General features: G+C 37.0%; 2 protein-coding genes across 3 annotated transcripts; both read right to left on the reverse strand.

Annotated features, from left to right (window-relative positions):
- Positions 1-1,703: 1,703 nt before the first annotated feature.
- pias4a (protein inhibitor of activated STAT, 4a) lies at positions 1,704-12,172 on the reverse strand. Of its 2 annotated transcripts, none has more exons than XM_066648133.1 (11): positions 12,137-12,172; positions 10,172-10,556; positions 9,974-10,058; positions 9,819-9,860; positions 9,638-9,728; positions 9,079-9,207; positions 8,334-8,439; positions 8,087-8,160; positions 7,611-7,771; positions 7,102-7,250; positions 1,704-5,076 (listed from the first exon to the last, which is right to left on the reverse strand). In XM_066648133.1, the coding sequence occupies exons 1-11, from the start codon at positions 12,161-12,163 to the stop codon at positions 4,808-4,810; spliced, it is 1,518 nt and encodes a 505-aa protein (XP_066504230.1). In that variant the 5' UTR covers positions 12,164-12,172; the 3' UTR covers positions 1,704-4,807. The 2 variants fall into 2 exon arrangements, with proteins under 2 accessions (XP_066504230.1, XP_066504229.1); XM_066648132.1 differs by lacking the exon at positions 12,137-12,172 and adding an exon at positions 11,860-11,965.
- Positions 12,173-13,819: 1,647 nt separating this feature from the next.
- On the reverse strand, positions 13,820-19,642 carry scamp4 (secretory carrier membrane protein 4). Its single transcript, XM_066647861.1, has 7 exons — positions 19,563-19,642; positions 17,392-17,408; positions 17,170-17,298; positions 16,853-17,009; positions 16,311-16,412; positions 15,544-15,661; positions 13,820-15,077 (listed from the first exon to the last, which is right to left on the reverse strand). The coding sequence occupies exons 2-7, from the start codon at positions 17,396-17,398 to the stop codon at positions 14,895-14,897; spliced, it is 696 nt and encodes a 231-aa protein (XP_066503958.1). The 5' UTR covers positions 17,399-17,408; positions 19,563-19,642; the 3' UTR covers positions 13,820-14,894.
- Positions 19,643-20,567: the final 925 nt, after the last annotated feature.

Raw genomic sequence — 20,567 nt, forward strand, 5'->3', positions numbered from 1 at the left:
TACATATTCTGATTAACATAGATTTGTTGTAGGGGTGTAAATGAAGAGCAGAGGGAGACTTTTACCACATACTCTGTGTCTGAAACACAAAAGGTTACTAAAGGTTTTGAAAAACTGGATCAGGTTTGTTAGATTAGGGCTGGAACTAAACCATATGCAGATCTCCAGGGCAAGGAAGCTATGTCATACATCAGTGCTTCAGAACTCTAATACTGCAGTCTACCCCCACCTGAGTCATTTTGTTAGCTGATAATCAAGTTCTAATTTGGCAGAAACAAGCGGGTTATAGGCAGGGAGCATCATTTAGTGCCCTTTGAAAGAGTAGGAATGTTATTTGCAATCACGAAATAATCATCAAACATCAGTAACTGACCTCAATAATGGCAGAAAATTCTTACAGATATGCTCTAAAATTTAGGGTAAAACTACCCCCTCCCAGAAGATAAGGGACTATTATCACAGCAAATGTTGTTGGAGGAATATATGGTGCTAGTTAACAGGTGGAATTGGCAAATGACAATACTGGGGTTAGAAAGTCATTATCACTTTTTAGTGCTCAAAGCTTTCAGTTTGAGAGGAAAAAAATCGTTCCACTCTGTGATAACCTGTTAATGCTGTTTGTCTGAACAAGAAATAGACAAAAATAAAATGTTGCTAAACTGAATGCTAGTCTCAGACACATCTAATTCTGAAGTGTAGCTTGTAATTCTTTTTTTAATTTATAAATTAATAATAAACAGGGAAACTTTTGATAGCTGTTATTATATAGTTTAGTTACATAGTTTATATTGCTTCTAAGTTTGACGTTACTGGAAAAGCCACTCTGTACAAATATTGTATGGTTGTAGTTTCCTGGTCACACCTGGACTTTGGTAAAAATAGTTCAACAATAATCTTACAATTAGTGTGCCACCTAGTGGCAGGATCAAGGGCCACTTTTAGCCTTTGTATGGCATGGTTATCAAGTAAACTTAAATTTAACTAAAAAAAAAAAAGATATAAATAGGATGCCATCTTTGGGTGGGCAAATATTAAACTGTTCCTTTTCCTAAATATGGCATATAAACACGAATAGATTAAACTTGAGAAAGGGGGACAAAAGGGGATTTCAAATACAGTATTACATTTTATAGGGGGTCTTCAGCTGTTACTCTGTGAAAAGAAAAATGTTAAGTAATATTTAAAATTAGATGTTATAAATTGTATTTGTATGATGGACTAGAGAGGGGAAACTTGAATCTTACTCCATATTCTAGAATGGAGAATGACATGCAGGCAACTTAGAGAGACACATTTTTCAGTGCGTGTGTAGTCAGTGTTCCTCTTTTATGTTATTGCCCAACTATGCCCCTTACACTGACTACCCATAACATTAATTATAGTTTTTCGTTTTTGCAACACTGTAATGAAATCATTGGGGAGGTGAGTGGTTTCCTACCCTCCTCCAAAAGTTACATAGTGCATTTTCTGCAGTGCTGAGGGTGGAATTAGCAATGACAAAGCCTGTATTCTACCTACTAAAGCCCAGTTGAGCCTAATGATTTTGAAGCTGTAATTTTAAGGTAAAAAAATATTACTAGTATTCCTTTAATAATAATAAAAAAAAGTGAAAAAAAAAATCACTTGAAATGACAAAATGCTACATTTTTAAAATCAGTTTAATTGCACACAAATGACACGTTAAGAGTATGATTTCCTTAAAGTCTTTACATTTATTTCCATTCAAACAGGGACAACTGAATACTCAGTTTCTACAGCCAAGTCCATTTAGGACATGACAGCGTTCTGCTGATTTATATAGCTCTTAAAGTGGTGATAACTAACCACTAACATTTCAGTTCTCTAAGTCCACCCACTGGAGCAACTGGAGGCAATTCAAAATTTGATAAAATATTATTTATTTTTTATTGGCTTTTAATATGAACATATAAAAAGACACAACAAACGAAACATTTACATCAAGGATTGCAAGCCACTGCCCATGCTATCTTAAGCACTGTAAGAAGAAGGGATGTCACCTTTGAAGATTCTCCACCAGTCCCAAAGAACCACTTCAAGTCAAAGCTCAGATATCAACCTCAGAGACTCTAAACCTCCTCACTCTTAACCAACTGAAATAAAGCATTTTGGTGTAGATCAACATTGTCTGTAATATTCTACTGTTTACAAATGAATTTATCTACTCACTTCTTATATTGAGTTAGTATTTCAGAAGCCTAAAATAAGTATATTCAAAAAGGTCCTACATTTTACCTGCAAAAAAAAAAACAAAAAAACTATGACCATATTAATGGGGTCCAATTTGGGGGCACAAGACTCGATGAGAAAATATTCCAAAAAAACAAGCATCTGTTTCACTGCTATAACATTGGGCATATTGTGATGAAAATACGTGGAAGACCATGCTGACTCACACACAGATCAAAATTTGACTTTCCTTGGAGTACTGCTGTTAAAACATTACCTTAAATAGACGGGATACAGTTCTGCATTTCTTCAAGTCAGATTTTAGAGTGAATTCATATCAAAAACAAAAAAAAAACAAAAAAACAAAAGCAAACCCGTGACCACCATGAGCCATGGACATCATGTAGTGATTCACTGAAGCTTGGATGTTAACCAAATTAAAATTTACTACTTACCAGAAAACTATCCTTAAATTCATATTTTGCTAATCACTTTCCAGCTGAGATGCAAAACAAGCTAATGCTCACTGAATTAAAGTTATAAAATTATGGAGACGGAAGCTGACTTGTGCCCGAGTTTTTCTAGAGGTTTCATTAGCATAAAGTGCCGGTCCAAGGTCAGTTGCATTAGTCTTAGCCAAGAACAGGAGAACCTAAACATATTTAAAAAATGAAATTAAACCTAAAGCTTATGTTCTGAGATTAGGGTTGTGTCAAACTAGTTCTCAAATTATTTTTTACATGAATAACCCAAATAGTATTTTGGATTACAGACTTCAACATGTGACTGAGGACAAAGCAAAATAAAAGCATAAGCGAAACCAGCCAAAAACCTGCGCAGAAGAACCAGCCTGACTGCCACGTCTAATCCTTTCAATTACTAAAAACAGCCTTCCAATATCACTGCACACTCCTCAAATGCCTATGTACAAATAATATGAAAGGCTATTTAAAAGACAAACAATTTAACCAAATAAATACTCATTTGACAACCCAAAAACAACAACAAAAATGCGAACAAAAGGTTTTTATATGATCTCAGACTCCATATCAGGAGTTTCAGCAAAATGTACCCATCTGAAATCTTCGCCATTTTGACAAAACAATGACATCCACCAACACTTAAATCACAGTGGAAACAGAGTCTTTCATCATTCTCTAATGATAAGAATTAACTGCAAAACAAAGCCATCTGAGGAGGAAAAAGAAACAAAACAGAACAAAAAAAAAAAAAACACCCTTAAGGTCAGATGCCTACTTGAGCTCATGCTATCACTTTCAAGTCCAGGAACTACAGCAACCTCCTTATCACTTCTATGAGTGAACAATTCCCATGCTTTATGGCTATTTGACTTCTTGGCATCCTCTGGGATTCTTCTCAACTCCATCTACACCCCCTGACTTTAAACAGGTAGAAATATCATTCAAGCAGTTTCACCTGATCACTGCTCCCTTTTACAACCTGTATAAGTGAGAATCCCACAGCGATCTGTAGTCATCCGCTAAAAGTTGTAATACATGATGATTACCTCCCACTGTACAATATTTATTTGAAGGAACATCAATTCCAAAATAAGCAATTACATAAGTCCTCACAGTTCTAAGTGTTGACTAATGATAAAAAAGTGCTCCATGTTTATCTGAGCTGGGAAGGCTACTGTAAAGCACAACAGTTCCCATGATAGAGAAATGAGAAAACCTGGTTGGAAATTCATTGCTTACAATAAGGTTCAGAGCTGATTCAGTGAGATAGGGGCACCATATAATGTAGTAAATTATTTTCCTCCAGTGTTACTGTGCAAAATAAAACAACAATTAAAAAAAAAAAAACATCTCAGGTTGTCTACCCTTTCAAGCTGTGGTCAAGTTAGAAAAGCCTTTAGACTGAGGTAGGTTGTCAATTTCTGTGGAAAAAAGGGGCAGACAAAATACATGGAAAATAAATCTTTAGCATCCAAATCTGACCAAATCATGCATGATTTATAAAACAGCTGACAGATATTTTGGCTTTTTGACAATTGCTGTGTCACATCACCTAAGCTCAATGAAAATGCCTCCATATGAATTGTGGGTGGTAAGTTTAGAATTCCTACTTCAATTATCCATTTAAAAAATCTGCTATTTGTCTCTGTATGTGTCACTACTGTTTCTGACCTTTCAATATTGCTGAAGTGTAGAGTAGAGCAGCATGTTTTAAGCATCTCCTCACAGAATTCAACTATGGTGACAGCTAAAATGCCTGTGATGACAGAGAGGCTGAGTGGTTCAAACTGAAAACACAGAGCGAATTGGAGTTGGAAAGAGAAATGAATGAGGGTGGTTGTAACTCCTCCATAGTCATTTAAAGGGAGAATACAATATTCAGATGCTGAGGAGAAGAGAGAGAAGATGGCTTTAGTGGGCATCTGTGGATTTCCAGTGGTGTCATGGGGATGCCCATCTGCTCCAGAGGTCAACAGCTTACATTTGTGCATGTGTTCATGTGTCTGCATGTATATTTTGGGGAGGGAAAGTGTTTTAGGAGAGGAAACAATGGAAGGGGGAAAGGGGACTTTTCTGAAATTGCACGGCTCAGATCCAACCTGTCCCCTGTCCCCCTGAGTCTGTATGTCCAGCCTGTCTCAGTATGCAGTAACCAAGTCTTTGTCGTAATCGTATCGGCCTCTCTTGGGTGCTGGGCTGTCCTGACTGTCATCTGTGTCCTCACTATCCCCTGCCCCCCCACCCCCCTCCTCGTCTGACGAGTCATCCAGAGTAAGGTCCACCACTGCCCCGCTGTTTGCGGAAGCACTGGCCCCACCTGTGACCACTGCCTGGCTGCCTGATGCAGACTTTCCTGACTGGCTTGTGCTGCTGTGCGCTGGGGAGTGGCCATTTGCTTCAGGAACACCTGAATAAAAACAAAAAGAACAAAAGTATGTGGATTAACCTAAATATTATAACTACAGGAACATTATTTCCAATTTACATGTCAGTGTTATCAACCTACAAACTGTGAAAGATCACCCAGTCTGTTTTTGTGGTTTGCCAAAGTTTTAAAAATTCAGTGTTGTTTGATCCTTGTGGTATTCTGATGAAAGCATGTCACATTTCAAGGAAAACCAGGGGATCTCTGCTAACTTGTGGAAAGACAATATATTACCAAAGACAGCGAAGATTGGAAGCAGTGATTCTGTAGTGAGAGTCAGCTGCCAGTTTCTCCAGCTCTCACATTTGGTCCGGCCCTGAGACAGCAACCTTCATATTTTTTCCACGTCTCCCATCCCAAGATTTCTTCTGAAATCAAGGAGTTCCCTACCATTGCTAGAACAGCTATCCTGGTAAGGTTTTACATTCACGGTTTAAAAGACTGCTGTATTGGATGTGACTGCATGCAGCCACAAGAGCATTAGTAAAATCAAATGCTAACATTGGGCTAGTTTTGGATCATAAACACTATTTCAGCTTATCCAATGGTATTTCCGCTCAATTACTACATAGGACACTGTTCCACTGCTGGGGGGTGCTCGATAACGATGATAAGCTTTGGGTTATAGCGCTTGATAAACCTTCATTTCTATTCCCGGTTAGCACAGCCAGCTGCACGCTATCTGGCGCGTATACTAAAGCTATTATGGTAAAAGAACAGGTGATCGCATGAAAGCGAGAAGGTAAAAAAGACTATAATAGGTTTAATTCAAGTGCTTGTGTATATGTATTAAATATATATACATTTATATTAAATATGTTAGTGTCCTGTTCGCCATGTGTTTTGGGGTGTGTTTTGTTTGGTGTGGCAACCCCCTGTCAGAACACAAGCGCAGGGAAGAATCTGGTGGGTTTTTCTTCACTCAAAGTGTATTTTCCTCCCGGGAAATGTTTTCTGGTTTGTGAGAGCACTGTTCGTTGCCTGACGAAATTATTTTCTCTGCCCACAAATATTTAATTGGCTCCCATGCCATAGATCTAGCTGCTTCTCTTAAATAAAAGCTCCCAAGGGTGGAATTGTCCCGCGTGGGTATGCTCCGGACCTACCGTGTCCCTGAACTTGATATGCGGTTAAAGGCAGTGAATGAATGAACGTGCGAAACTGAAAACGTTCTAGCTTTCCAACTGTTACAAGCACTGTTCTAAGCCTTATAATAGGTTAAGTGCAATATTATAGTTCAGCACCTGGGAGTTCATTTATTTATTATTTTAAATTCTTCTTAATCTATCTTTTTACTCTTTCTGCTTCTTTAAACGCTTGAGGTGATAATGCCCTAAGCATGTTTTCATAACGCAAGACAAAGATATCATATATTTTATGTGGTATGGAAATGTTATTGTTCCAGTGTGTGCAATTGAACTTTTCATTAATGTGCATAACATAGAGTAGCAGAAATAAATAATTAAAAGGAGCTTTGTAAAACATCTGGATACAAAGATTTACTGAAGATTTTTCATTAAATGTGCAAAAGTCTGGGACCAGCAAAGAAATCTAAATGTGAAACTAATAAAACAGCACATGTTTTGATGAAAAATATATAGCTTGAGAATGAATATTAAAAACTAATATAAATTAACTATAGTTATTTTGTTTTGGGATCTTACACATTAGCATAGAGTACATGTTTTACTCCTTAATTCTAGCTGCCTGAAGCTTTGCATTCCACTGCCAGCATATCTGATTTAACTTGAGCATATAACCCGAGTACTGCTTAGCTGAAGATTGTATTGGACAGTAACAAAAAAAAAAATAAATAAATAAAAAAGGAGCTACTATTCCATGGTATGTGCTTGTAACAACTTCTGTAGATTAATACATGCACAGTGCTGTAAATTTATATTATGTTTGGAATCTCACATTTCTTTCCTTAATTCCACTTATTTATGCTGACATTACAAACATAAATTGGTCCTGAAATTTAGATTCAGTTGCAAACCAAAATCTTACATATATCCACAACTGGATACTCTGGAGTGTGGCTGTTTTCTCGCTCTCTCTCTTTTTCCTTGTCATCCCTGATAGGTCTCCATGAACCATCGGTCAAATATTCAATCTCTTCCACATCCTCTGTCTCCTTAAGAATCTCTGAAAGTAATCTGGAAAAATAAAATCAGATTTCAGGCAAAATTTTACAGTGGCAAACATATGTTTATACAGTGTGTTTCTGATATGCCTTCCTTTATAATCACAACACTGTTTTTAATAACAACATATACTATTAATTGTTAAATAACAATATCATGCATACAGTACACAAATGCCCCTTATTCATGTGAACATAGAACATCTTGAGATTTTACAAATATTTCAGGAAAATTGTTACTGTGCTCATTTAAATATCATAAGACTTGTAGGTACTGCAGAGACAAAGCAATGGCAATAAATTATATAAAGCAGCCTTACTAAATTTAGCATTTCTGCAATAATATTATTAGTCATTACTATCATCAACCTACCCATCAATGGTCAGCAATTCAAAAGGAGCAGGTTTATCGCACACTGGACAAGTCCATGTGGGCTTCTTCTCATTCATTTGTAAGAAGAAAACTGCATCAAAGCACTGCAGATGGGCACAAGTGAGGGCCCGACATGGCACTCCTAGGCGCATCTTCACCAGCTGGAAATACATGAAGGCACAAGTGTCATTTAAAAATTTCTCCAAAGACAATACCCATCAACAGTTATTGGGACCAGACTTTGAGGATCATTTAAAATAATGTGATTAAATGTGAATTCATCTGATTAAACATAATAAAGACCCATCTATAATACTGGTGATACTATAAATTTCAGGTGATACTTCAATTTTTAGAGCTCTTCCACTTTTAGTCTGGGCTCTGGCTCTTAACAAGTAGACATCAACAAGTGGAATGGGTATTTCAATTGACTTAAATTAAAGCAGATATTGAGAGATTAAAAGATCAAGACATACTGGGCAGATCAGGGACACTCGCAGTCCTGTAGTAGCTATCTCACTCTCAGGATCAAATCGCAACTTGTCCTGAACTGAAAGCAAATAAACCAAGAGCACATTGAATTTATTTTAGGCAAACTTTGTCTTACCAAAATTATGGAATAGCTAAAAAAGACACTGTTTAATTATGTGAATGCTAAGATGTTGTTACCCACAAAATCTTGGTGCTGTAGTTAAAAGAAAATAACATTTTGAGGTTACTTACTGCGTTCGCGACATCGATCTGCACTTTCGACTGAGCAGTGCTTCAGCTGGTTGAAAAGTTCTGCAGATGTGAAGACCCTCACCAAATAAACAGCCACAGAGTATCGCTGCAAATGGGCAACAGAACAAGCACTCAGCTCCCCACTTATTAAAAAATATCAGATTCAAATGGTTTATTTCCTTCACTCCCACACTAGCAGCTTTAAAGTCAGACTAATAAAATAAAGTTCAAATTACCAATAGCATTACAAGATGGCAATAAACACTAATGACTTGGTTGTCAAAAAAACCATTTTAGTACAAAGTCAACAAATTACTATTGATAATTTTCAAAACTTTCAATAACGGACAAACAAACATATAAATTAAATGCATTTTATGGCATATGTCTGAGACCCTACCCTACAGGCATTTGAATTGCTTTGCCTTATATCAGTTCATACTGAATGCAGTCCTCTGAAAGTCCTCCATTGAGGATGTAATAATTGAGTTATTATGGAGGTAACAATCAAGACAAGTCATTAATTCATTTCCAATTATCCAGTTTAGAGTCCCAGTGGATCTTAAGCCTACCCAGTGTCACTAGGCACAAGGCAGGAACACACCCTGGACAGGGTATTACACATTCACTCACGGAATAGCCAGTTAATTAATCAATCAGGACAAGGCTCAAGATAAATGAAGAAAAGGGTTTTTATAGTATTAGATAGAATTATATCGAACAACACAGTCTTCTGACGTTCTACCTTTCCAAAGTTTCCCCATGTAATGGTGACTCGATTGGTGGCTGTGGAGAGATGGAGCCAGGGGGTGATGTTAATTGGGCGACAAGGTCGCCGAGGCTCTACACCTGGCTTATTGGAAGGGTAGTAACCCTGGAAATGACAGATGACCAAAAGAATAACAAAATAAATTAATAGAAATTAATAAATAAAAGATAATATAAACATCCTAAAGAATAAACAATTCAAGCTAGGACATTTTGATTTAGGTCCTAAAACCTCAACAACTTTTACATTGCAAAGATTAATAAACTTCTATATTGTACTCAAGTGCTGTAGAATAATGGTACATGTAAGTCTTTCAAAATTGAAAGCCATTATCTGGACACTTCAGTTTAGAACATAAGCATACCCTCTCTTCAAAAGAAACATTTCAAGCCAAACAGAACTTAATTGACATATTACCAAACAACCTATCCTTAACACTGTCAATTTAGATCAGATATGTAGATTTGGCCAAATGTAAAAGCCAGACTATAGATCCCTAAACACTATTACATTGAATCAATATGAACATACTTACTGGAACATGACAGTAAGACTGATTCACTTTGACAGCAATATTGGGAGGGTACTGGTCCTCCTGAACACCAATGGAGTCTGTGTAACAGATTCTGGGGATAAAAAAGAATTACAAGGATACATCAGCACATCTGACAAACATCTCTAATGAAACCACATGAAAACCACATGCTTAGACTTACCTAAGGACCACCTGGACTGATTTCACACCAGGCCGCAGTTCACTGAGAACACAGAATAGAAGACAACTTTATTTCCACTTCTACATATAAATACCATAAAACATTTAGAATTAAAAAATGCATGTCTTGTTTGCCCTTTTCCAGCAATTACTCACCTGGAATTTCGTATCTGGTCCACTTGGTTCTGTGTTAATTCAAAAACACACTGACTGTCCTGCAGTTTCTCACTGTTCTGGGCGACTGCAAAGCATTGCAAGATCAGAGATCAATCATCTATTCTAATTCACCTCAAACTGCCAACTAAAACAGCAATTACAGTGACTAGAGAAACTTAGCAGTTGAATATGACTTACTTAGTTCTGTAGGTGGCAACAATGTTTCTAAGTTATGATAGAAGGGCAAGGGCACTAGTTTAACTTCGGCTGCTGGCGGGGCAGCCAGCTTGGGCATGCCGTTGAGGTAGTCTGTGCCCTGCACTGCGCCTCTGGGAGAGTTGTTGAGGGTGGGGTAGGACACTGCCGGAACTCCCTCCGGGCGACGTGCAGCTAACCATCCAGATGACTTGGGAAAGCGTGTCTCATACAGCTGTCGGACATTCTTCAGCAGCTCTGGGCTGTATTCTGTCTGCACCAATCTCAAGGCTCTCCCCACCAAGTCCTGTTTTAGGCCACTTTTACTACGTCCCATCGAGGCCAGCAGTGTCTGCAGGTCAGACACCCGGAAACTCTTCACCATGTTCTAACCACAGGAAAAACAAGTGTGAAGAAAAAAAATAGAAGAATAAAAGAAAAACAGGGAAAAAAGTGAGAGAATTTGCTTATTCATGGCACCTTCGTGTCATTTTATGCACTATGTAAATGATGCTAGATAGCTCATATGATTTTTCTTTTTCAATACAATTGAATCTTGAGCATAAAAGATAGAGGCAGCTATCAATACATGTGTATTTTAACCCAGTCCCCTGATCATTGCTGATACATATATAAATAAAAGTGACAACTCTACTTGTCATATAATGGAATAAAAAGCAATATACATTTACTTAAATTTAAGAAAAGGTAACAATATTTAGGTCATATTCAACATTTTCACATGACTATATCCATGCAGGCTGGAAATATTGCCATGACTACAAAGGATTCGTATTTTTAAATTAGAATTTGAATTGAACGTTAGATCAAGTTTTTTTTACTGCAAATATTATTTTGATTTTTCTACTTTCACATTTTATTTGCGTTAAACATAGTCATTGACATTGCACATACCTCATAAAAGTTTGTTTTTATCCACTGTTTAATACATCAAATAATAACTGCACTACAATATACAGAAATAAATACTCCATAGATGAGTTTACACACATTCCACTTAATCAACAAAACATGTATCATGACAAGGCATGCTCAAACATGTGCAAGATTAGATTATTAAGTTACATAGTTATTTTAATTGTACTTATTGCGTGTTTATTACACTAGTGTCACTGCATATAAAGGGAAGCAGCCAGTTTACAAACGTCCAATAATTAAAAGTACTTCAATCTTTCCTACCAAAATGACAGTAAATGTCCAACAGTTTATTAAATAACTTCAAAACCCAGTCCATAGACTCGGTTGTTTGATCTGTTTACAGGAGACCATTATAAACATACGCTGTACTTTGCACACTACTGAGGCAGCATGGCGTGCTATAGAGTGGAATATATCAAATCTGGCTTCCTATTCGCCAGCGTCTTAACCTCGAATATTCCGTTCCACCTTAAATGGCGCAGCAGTCGCCTTCAGGCACCTCATCATTTAAGGTGGAACAAAATATTCAAAAAAGAAACTGTTAAAAAATGAAGGCTATTTCAGCCTCATTTGAAACACAGCAGTGATAAGTGAGCAATGATGTATGAGAACTCTGACTAGCATTAAACATTAGTCGAGCCGAACGTGGATATAAATTCTTGGCTTTAACAATGTTATTTGTTGTCAGACTTCAGCTTCTTAAGTCAAGTGACAGTTAAGCCGAGGCACCAGCTATTCTGTGAGTGATTTACTTTAAATGTCGGTTGTATGTCTACGAAGTAAAGCCGGACACATTCAGTTAGGCTGTTTTGAACAGTCCCATCATTCATTGAACGTTAGCCCACAGCCAGCCTTTAGCCACAGACACAACTGCCAGCGCAGTCTAAAGACATGAAGCAGTGATAAAAGGACCAGTACCCGACGTCCACCGCTTCAATATGTATCCAAATAAATATCGGCTTGCCTCTCCTGGTCTTAGAGGCCACTTTTATATTCCAAATTGGAAAAGAATAGCCCTTATCCACTCACCATCGCCTCCACCAGCTCGGCCGCCATCTTCACAAAGCAACGACAGTGCTGAGGCGAGCGGCGGCGGCAACCAATGAAAAGCGTGGACCGCTATCCGAGACGGACTGGTGTAACCAATCAGCGCTGACTACGTCATAAAGTGGGCGGGCGTATGTAAAACCAGCGCGTTTAAAGTGATAGTGCGCTTAAAACCTAGAGCACTCGCTGCCAGGTCTGTTCGTGTTCATAGGCCCATGGCTATGGTAAACCGGCCCAAGCACTGTCTGAACTACATCCTCCGACTTACCCGCTTTAATAGTCTGGAGTGAGGGCGAAATCCTGGTGTATTTTTGAGTCAACTTCAACACAAGCATAAGACATTCAGCGCAAAGTGGAGAGGAGCGCATGGCTCAATCCACTCCATTCCGCGCTAAAAAATCCATGTCGTGGTTTAAATCTTTACCTTTGTTTAACAAGTTATTTCTAACAAGTTATTTTAAACTCACTTTCAGGATATTTTAAAACGACACAAGGGAATTATTTGTTTTAAACTTTGTAATATTTTAATCAAAGACCCGTACCAAATGTAAAAGTTTTAAGAAGAACAGTCCTGTGTAATAGATACAATCAGTGAGCACATTCCTCACAGAACTCCATGCCATGTTTTACTTTTTCAGTGTCAGTGGTGGGGGATGGGAGGACAGGGAATGTTGAACATTAGGGTGAAAGAATAAGGCCTGTGAATTCTCACTGCTAGTTTGATAAGCCCTAAATGTTTTTTGAACACATTGTTGCATAAAACAGAAACTTTCACCAGTTACCTGATAATAGGATTACTCTACATTTAAAGGTTGTTGTAAAATTCTTTTAACAGGTGGAATGCTTCATTACAGATTTGTTGCTCACTTGTCTTCTGCATTTTTTTTTGAGGGGGGGTGGGGGGCTATTGTTCATTTTCACTGTGGCTTTATTGAAACGTGGGGAGTACTTTTGAGGAACTATCAGGGCCCCTTCAACAAGGCATTACTATTTATTGAATATAAAAACTTTTATTTTGGTAATTTATATTTAATAAAATCACCACAAAATTCTGTAATTAAGCAAAGTAGCAATACTCATTTTACTTTTGAAATGCCCAGTATAAAAGTACTCAATGAATCCCCCACCTTTAACTTTACAGAATTCTGGGTTTTAGGCCCAAGTGAGCAAACAGATGAGCTATAGTCAAAGTAGGACTATATGTATATATGACCTTCATGGAAAATGGTACATACAACATAAAAGGCATTAAAATTAGCAGCTTCAAAAAAAAAACAGTGTCTTTTAGCTGCAGTTGATACTTTACTTAATAAATGTAGCCTTTGTTCACCCATTACTGTTGTCTTTAATTGTGTAGCTGGCATTTTGTGTGAGATCTTGTTGCACAAAAAGAAAAAAAGATTTGGATTATGGCAATGTCTCTAATGTTTTAGGTTCATGGTGGCTTATTGTATCATCAGTGACACCTTGTTGGTCTTAATGTCAAAATCTAAAGTCTGTACTGTTCTCGTTAACATACATTTACTAACCTTATACTTACATGTATAAACTGTAAGTTCTAAATTGTTCAAGCAATATAAATGTGAATTTTCTCTGCCCCTAAGCATTAAAATATTTTACTGATATAGGACAAGAAAAATATACAATCTGAAAAGGAATGTATTTATTAAATTGCAAGTTAGCCATTTCAGTAACATTTCTTTGATGTTTTTACAGTAATATCAAACATATTGAATGTTAGTTTTAATTATACACATAACTAAGCTCAGAGATGAAATGTCAGTGATGGGAAATCAATCTCACCTGATCTTACAGAGGATTAAAAAAAAACAAAACCTAAAATCAGGTTCTTTCACCATGTATGTCTCAAACCCTGGTCCAAATGGCCACTCTTGTAAACACAATGCTCCAAATAGGAACATATTGGAATAAGATAGCTGGAACACGGGCTAAGGGAATGTATAATTAAACAGCAGAGCACTTAAATCAAAAGTAGTGGTTATCTGTAAGCATAGTGTAAAAACTGCATTGAACAAGCAATAATAATTCTACAGAAATGGACGTGGCCATATCCACTTGCAGAATTACAGAATGTTAGGCAACTTGAAAGAATTTTTTGCACATGCTATATGCATTAGAAAAAATAAGGCGCATCTCTGCATTGAACATCAGGCAGCAAACAGAATATAGAAACCGCAGACACTTCACTTAAAAAGTAAAATGCTACTGGCAACTTAAAAAGCAAATAAGTAGTATGCATATTTCAATGTACAAAAAGATCAGTCATGTCAGGTTATGGCAAATGTAGAGACCTTTAACTTTTGAAATTGGAACAATTTCCAACAGTGTCAAAGAGTGAATAATACATACAGCAAATTTAAGGGATGCAATGTGGTGTAAGGAATCACTTTAAAAAATAAACTTAGTGCTAATTTCCTATTTTTTCACTTTTCAATAAAGCTGCCACATCTTCGGCGTGAGCAGTACCTTATCTCTGTGATTGTTTCATTCAGCAACATTTTTTAGATTCCTTCACATGATTTAGTAGTTACGCAACCATTTTGGCAATGCAGTTTGTAAACAAAAAGTACAATGGGTTCAAACATGGGCTGTTCAGTCCCCTTTCTGTAGAACTTTCACTATTTCTCTATTATATCACTCATGAAGAGGCATGAGGTTATTGAGAGCTCGGCTTCGAGTAAGAAACACTCTGGCGCCATCTGGTGTTCAGAATGCTTGATCACCACGGGCCACTTTCTGGATAACTGGGTACAGCAGCAGGGTACTGAGGAAGACTTGGGCCAGTCTCAGCAATGGCATTGAAACCAGCTTCTCTAACTGGAGCACTTTTCCATGCCCCAGTGCTCCATTCCTCCTGGGCACGCTGAAAGCTGCCTCCTCCGCCACGATAAAGCCGGTGAACCTGAAATGAGACGTCATTTTTACCACTCAATTTAAAATCACAGCAAATCCTTTCCCTTATGTGGTTAATTTAATACACTATTTTATAGTGAACTGTATTTAAAACAGCAGAAAACAGAGCCATTTGATTGTTTACAAGAATATGCTTAACAGTACAAGAATGGCAAATAAGCAGTTGTTTAAATCTTGTTACTGAAAAAGGGATAACATTTACTGGATATGCAAAAAAATGTAACAAATGTTTATTCATGGTAATTAACTTATATGCAAATGACATAAGGCAAGCAGAAATTAGTCTGAATAATACTAGAGTTCACTAAAGAGCAGGGCTGCAGAAATATGGTGCACATGCCAAAGTTGTCCCCTAATTATGTATGTTTTTCCTGCTGGACATTTTACATGATGTCACCAACTTTTTTCAATGTTTCTTTAAAACAGAGCTAATTTGTGCTATGCTTCAGACTCACCCTGATAAGAACCAGACCCATAAGCACTGTAACTATTGTGAATAGCACAGCTGAGATGAGCATAACCACAGCAGATCCCACGTTAGTGCTGAAAAACATCACTGTCGCAATCCAACCACTAGAGCAAGAGGAATGAACACGGGGAAAAGTAGATTGTTAGACTAACAAAATATCACATGAAGATGACAAGCAGTATTCACAGTATTATCTAGCAAACTTGTATTATTGGTAAACATTATTTAAACAACACTATTACATTTATCACAACCAATATTTCACAATCAATTTAAATCTCAACATGAGATATGATAATTTGTGGTTTTTAAAGAGGACACAGTATGAAAAAAAATAATTTTGCGTGCATTACATTAATTTGGGGATCTGTAGCGACCAACCGACATACTATAAAAATTAATCAACCCAATTTTTTTGGGGTGTCAAATCATGGAATAAAACTGTGCTGATTTCATTAAGCATTTTACATAGAGTTCAGGCACATCAAATTTGTCCCACATGGTTTATATTACGTGTGTCTTTATGTTTTATAACTAGAGCCAGATTTATTTGTGGTACATCATGAAAGTCTTGCATTACACAAAATATAGTTTAAATGCTACTGTGAGTTTTACATTCCCGATGGTCTGATTTGACAGAAAATATCATACTGTAATATTACAGTATTAACTGCTTATCAGTTAATTCACAGTAAAAAGAAAATGTTCATGTGTCTTTGCTTTGTCATAATTATGTTTTGGGATTAGACTCACCATGCGCCCCAACCTGATATTCCCAAGGTTTGAATAAAAGCAAGAACACACTGAAGGAAGAATATGAAGAAAAATGCCATGAAGTTGAATGAGCTGTCAGCCCTGTGGAAAGAGATGAAATACTGAAGTTTTTTTCATTCTCTCTTCCCTTGGGTCTTTTAGTTGCTGATTCACATTAATATAAATAATTGTGAACTAAACGTTGTTTTCTAGTTCTTTTGTGCAACATATCTAGTACAAAACTGTACAAAAGTGGGCAAGACTCCAAATTCTGTATTCATCTACCTCTGCAGCAAGATGAAACTATGCTGCTGTGTATTAGAGCATCTAACAAAACACAAAGGTAAATTTCTAAGACTGTCCTATTCATTGCTTTGTAACTACTGCTATATTGTACTAACAGGTACATGTACATATTCACCTCTTTGGATAAAAATGTCTCCCAAATGCCATAAATGTAAACGTAAATGAATATGAACATCTCAGGTAAAGAGATTTAGATGATTTTGAAATACAATATCTTCCCTCTGTAGTGCTCTTACCTGAATGCTTTGTAAAGGGGCCTGAACCAGCAGGTGTAACTACAGGGACTAAACAACAAGAGCCATAGGAGGGCAAGACCAAAATTGACTGCCCCACCGCCACCAGCCCACCATGCTATGCTAGACACCACGTTGACACACAGCGTAATAGAGTACACTACAAACACAGAAATATCAGACATTAGTATCCATTATTATTACACTGAAAGTGGCAGATACTCAGAGAACAGGGCTTCAGAGACAAAGACTGATTTGTATGTTTTAGAGTCTCTGCAGATATATAGGGTAAGTGGATTTGTGAAATCAAAGTTGCTTACAGATCCAAAGGTTGTAAACTCTACGGATAAGCTGGCAATGAGCTTGAGGGATTTCCTCGTCTATATTTTGGTAGAAACACGGCTTAATGCGGAAAAAAGCAGGCAGTGGCGGGAAGTTGTTAGCTCGATCTGAAAACAAAGAAAACAGATTTCTTTCAAACATATTTTCATTTAAATAATTGTGTCATATTAACAGCTTCAATAGTTTAACAGGCTACTCACCTGTCATTGTGAAATTGCTGCAAAGTTTTAAAAGAGAAAAGTTAATATAGCACAGCAGAAATATATATGTATACATTTCCAATATCTAAAATTATGATACAGTTGGCGTTCTCTTGATTACATGACAGTTATGTAGAGTAGGTAAGTTAAGAGTTGCTTGCCACTTTAGAATGGAAAGGTATATATTATGGCATAATGTATTATATTACAGTGATAGCAAAGGTAGTTTTTTATTAATTTTTAATTATATTAGCCCATATGTTTTCTAGAGATATTAGTTATATATTAGTTTAATAAACTAGTGGCCAATATCAATTGGTTGGTGGTGAACAGTAGCTGTAGAAAGCATGGACAGTGTGCATCCATTCCCTTCTGTTCTACAGAAATTAATTTTCTACCATGTTATCACATTTGATACATGTGTCTGTGCTGTAGAGACTGGGGTAGTATTTGCAGTGTTGACTGCGCTGGAATAGAGCGGATTATTTTATAGGGTGCGAACTCATAATTTTTCTTAAACCACCTCTGTTGTGTGTGAAAATGTTCCATTTGATCTTAAACAGCAGAGCAGCATTATTTTCATAAAGTTCCTATGTGTAATCCCGCCTTCTTCTAATACAGCAGAATAACGTTTTTAATATGAATCTGTGAGGACAATAAAAATTTTGCCCATATTAGCACAAGAAATATTAACTGCTGGAGTTAGACTTTGCAAATGGAAATGCAAAACTGATATTCCAAATGGACTGCTTTGCCATAAAAAATATATGATATAGGCAAAGCTTCATATCATACTCTATCCTCCATCATACTATATTTCTCCTATCAATCCTTCTCTTCTCTGTGTCCCAGAAATTGATTTTGTGATGCCATGTTGTCCAAATACCAGAGGAGACAAAAAAGAGCCAGCCAAAGATACATGAGAGAATGCTACCCAGTAAGTCTTTTAAAGAATTTGGACTGACATCACTGCATGCATGCCCAGAGAGTACACTAACATGGAAAAGGATACACACAAATGTAAGTCATAATCACAAATATGCGTCAGATATACGCATAAATAAAAGCAGATGCATGTTTAAACATTCACAATTAACGCATTTAAGTTGCTTTGGAATACTCTGGTGCGCTGAAAGCAAAAGTTGACACAGTCGCAGTTCACCAGTAGCAAACATCATATTTGAAAGGGATCAGCTGTCCGATTTTCTCAATGGCTGTTCTTTCTCTCCATTCTTTCAGCTCTTTCCTCTCCCGTGTTCTTCTGCAGTAGGGGATGAGCAAAAGTTTCTGGACATACCTGTTGTGCTGTCCATGTTTTCTTCAGTACAATTGCATGCATGTTAATAGATGTGTGTGCATGGAATGTGGATGATGTAGTGCACTTTCAAGACATTAGGGGATTTTTCCCATTCCTTGGGAACAACTTGCAAACGTATACTTTTGATGAAGATTTTAATACAAGTTTTATGTATAAATTACTACATGTAAACTATATCCTTCAAATCTCTCAACTTGTGAGACAATGGCTATATCTCAAAAGGCTATATTAATAATGCCCAGTATTAATTATTACATTTGGTATTCTTCATCCAAATATTGCACTATATCGTGTATGGAAAGGTACACACATTTGGCTAAATCCCAAATGGCTCTTTGTTTAACCTAAACAATGTTAGGGGAGACAGTAGTTTAATCCCTACGTAGTGCCCTTAGTAGGGAGTAGGTAGCCATTAAGCTCATATTTTATCGCTTGCTACATGGTATCAGCAACTGATATATACGTACAATCTTTCATATTTGTCCTCTGCACCATTGGACTTCTAATCCAAGAAGACACAAAATGAAACCGAATGAAACAGTGTCACTATTAACTGCTAAAGCACCAACAGGCGCAGAGAATTGCTTCAAAACATCCCACAACACAAAAGCGATCTACATTTCTGGGTTTAAAAAGTCAAAGCACTCAATACACGAAGTTAAAGAAGTTGGCCTGTGACACACAAGCCGTTACTGCAGTTGCGTTAACCGCATTATCAGCAGCTAAACGAAGCGCTAGACACAGCCGTTCCGAAACTGCAGCGTTTAAGCTATAGAATGGATACACACATAAAGATTATTACTGGATATTATGTTACTGATAAAATATCATGGTCGTTTAAAAGAACTCGTACCTGCAAGGACGCTAACTTTAGAGATGCCGTCTGAGTACTGTAGTTAGGTCCCGTGAATAACGGGGAACGATGTCGTCACATTCCTGTAAAATGTAGTTCTTAGAGGAGGCTGCACTCTATATTGTTCAGCGGAGTAATGAGTTCATAAACTACAAATCCCATATGTGACCTAGCGAAGGGTGTGTTCACAGTGCTTGTGACTATCAGAGAAATAACCCGCTTTATTGGAGTTTTGCATTATACGTGTGAACTAGGAGTGGGCGATATCATCGAAGAACTAAAGTCTTCATCGATAAATGTATTTTTCTTGTGCCGATGGGTTGGCATCGGCATGTGCACATTTCATATTGACTGACTTCTGTATTGGAAAATAACACCATGTGCTTTTACAGAGCATTCACTATGGCAGCGTCCAGACCATAGACCACTATAATTAATGATATGTCAAAAGTAATACAACTTGGACTCCATAAAATGAATAGCATTAATAATATAGTAAAAGATTTGTCTACAGCTAGTGTCAGGGTCCTTGTTTGAATCCTCATCCTGGGGTGCCTGCTCTGAGGAATTTCCTTCAGCCGCTCCAGTTTCTTCCCACAGTCCAATAACACGTTATAAAGTTCTCAGTGAAGTCAGGATTGGTAATAATATTATTGAAATATAATATATATATATATATATATATATATATATATATATATATATATATATATATATAGAGAGAGAGAGAGAGAGAGAGAGAGAGAGAGAGAGAGAGAGATCCTGACACACCACCCAAAACCTGCATGTCTGCACGTCTTTACTTTTCTGGAATTCCGTTCTTTGTTACAAACCTTGAGTCACTCAAAGATATTTGCTGACACAGCTCTTACTTAGAATTTCGCCAAAATTATTGTGTAAAAACCTTTTATGGTCATTAATGCATATTTAAGATGTAATGAGATTAAGATCCCTTTATCCCTAAATTTCCCTATATTTTCTCTTGAATTTGTGGGCAAACATCTA

This window comes from Hoplias malabaricus, chromosome 16 (genome assembly GCF_029633855.1).
Source record: "Hoplias malabaricus isolate fHopMal1 chromosome 16, fHopMal1.hap1, whole genome shotgun sequence".
NCBI lineage: Eukaryota > Metazoa > Chordata > Actinopteri > Characiformes > Erythrinidae > Hoplias > Hoplias malabaricus.

Excerpts from the sequence above, each read along its gene's own strand:
- pias4a (XM_066648132.1), bottom strand. The coding sequence starts at position 11,937 with ATGAATGATGGGACTGTTCAAAACAGCCTAACTGAATGTGTCCGGCTT. Across the intron at positions 9,861-9,973 it reads GACCAGATACGAAATTCCAG|TGAACTGCGGCCTGGTGTGA; the intron begins GTGAGTAATTGC and ends CTGTGTTCTCAG. Across the intron at positions 9,208-9,637 it reads AGTCTTACTGTCATGTTCCA|GGTTACTACCCTTCCAATAA; the intron begins GTAAGTATGTTC and ends TGTCATTTCCAG.
- scamp4 (XM_066647861.1), bottom strand. Across the intron at positions 17,010-17,169 it reads AGTTTACAACCTTTGGATCT|TGTACTCTATTACGCTGTGT; the intron begins GTAAGCAACTTT and ends CTGTGTTTGTAG. Across the intron at positions 15,078-15,543 it reads TGGGTCTGGTTCTTATCAGG|GTTCACCGGCTTTATCGTGG; the intron begins GTGAGTCTGAAG and ends GTCTCATTTCAG.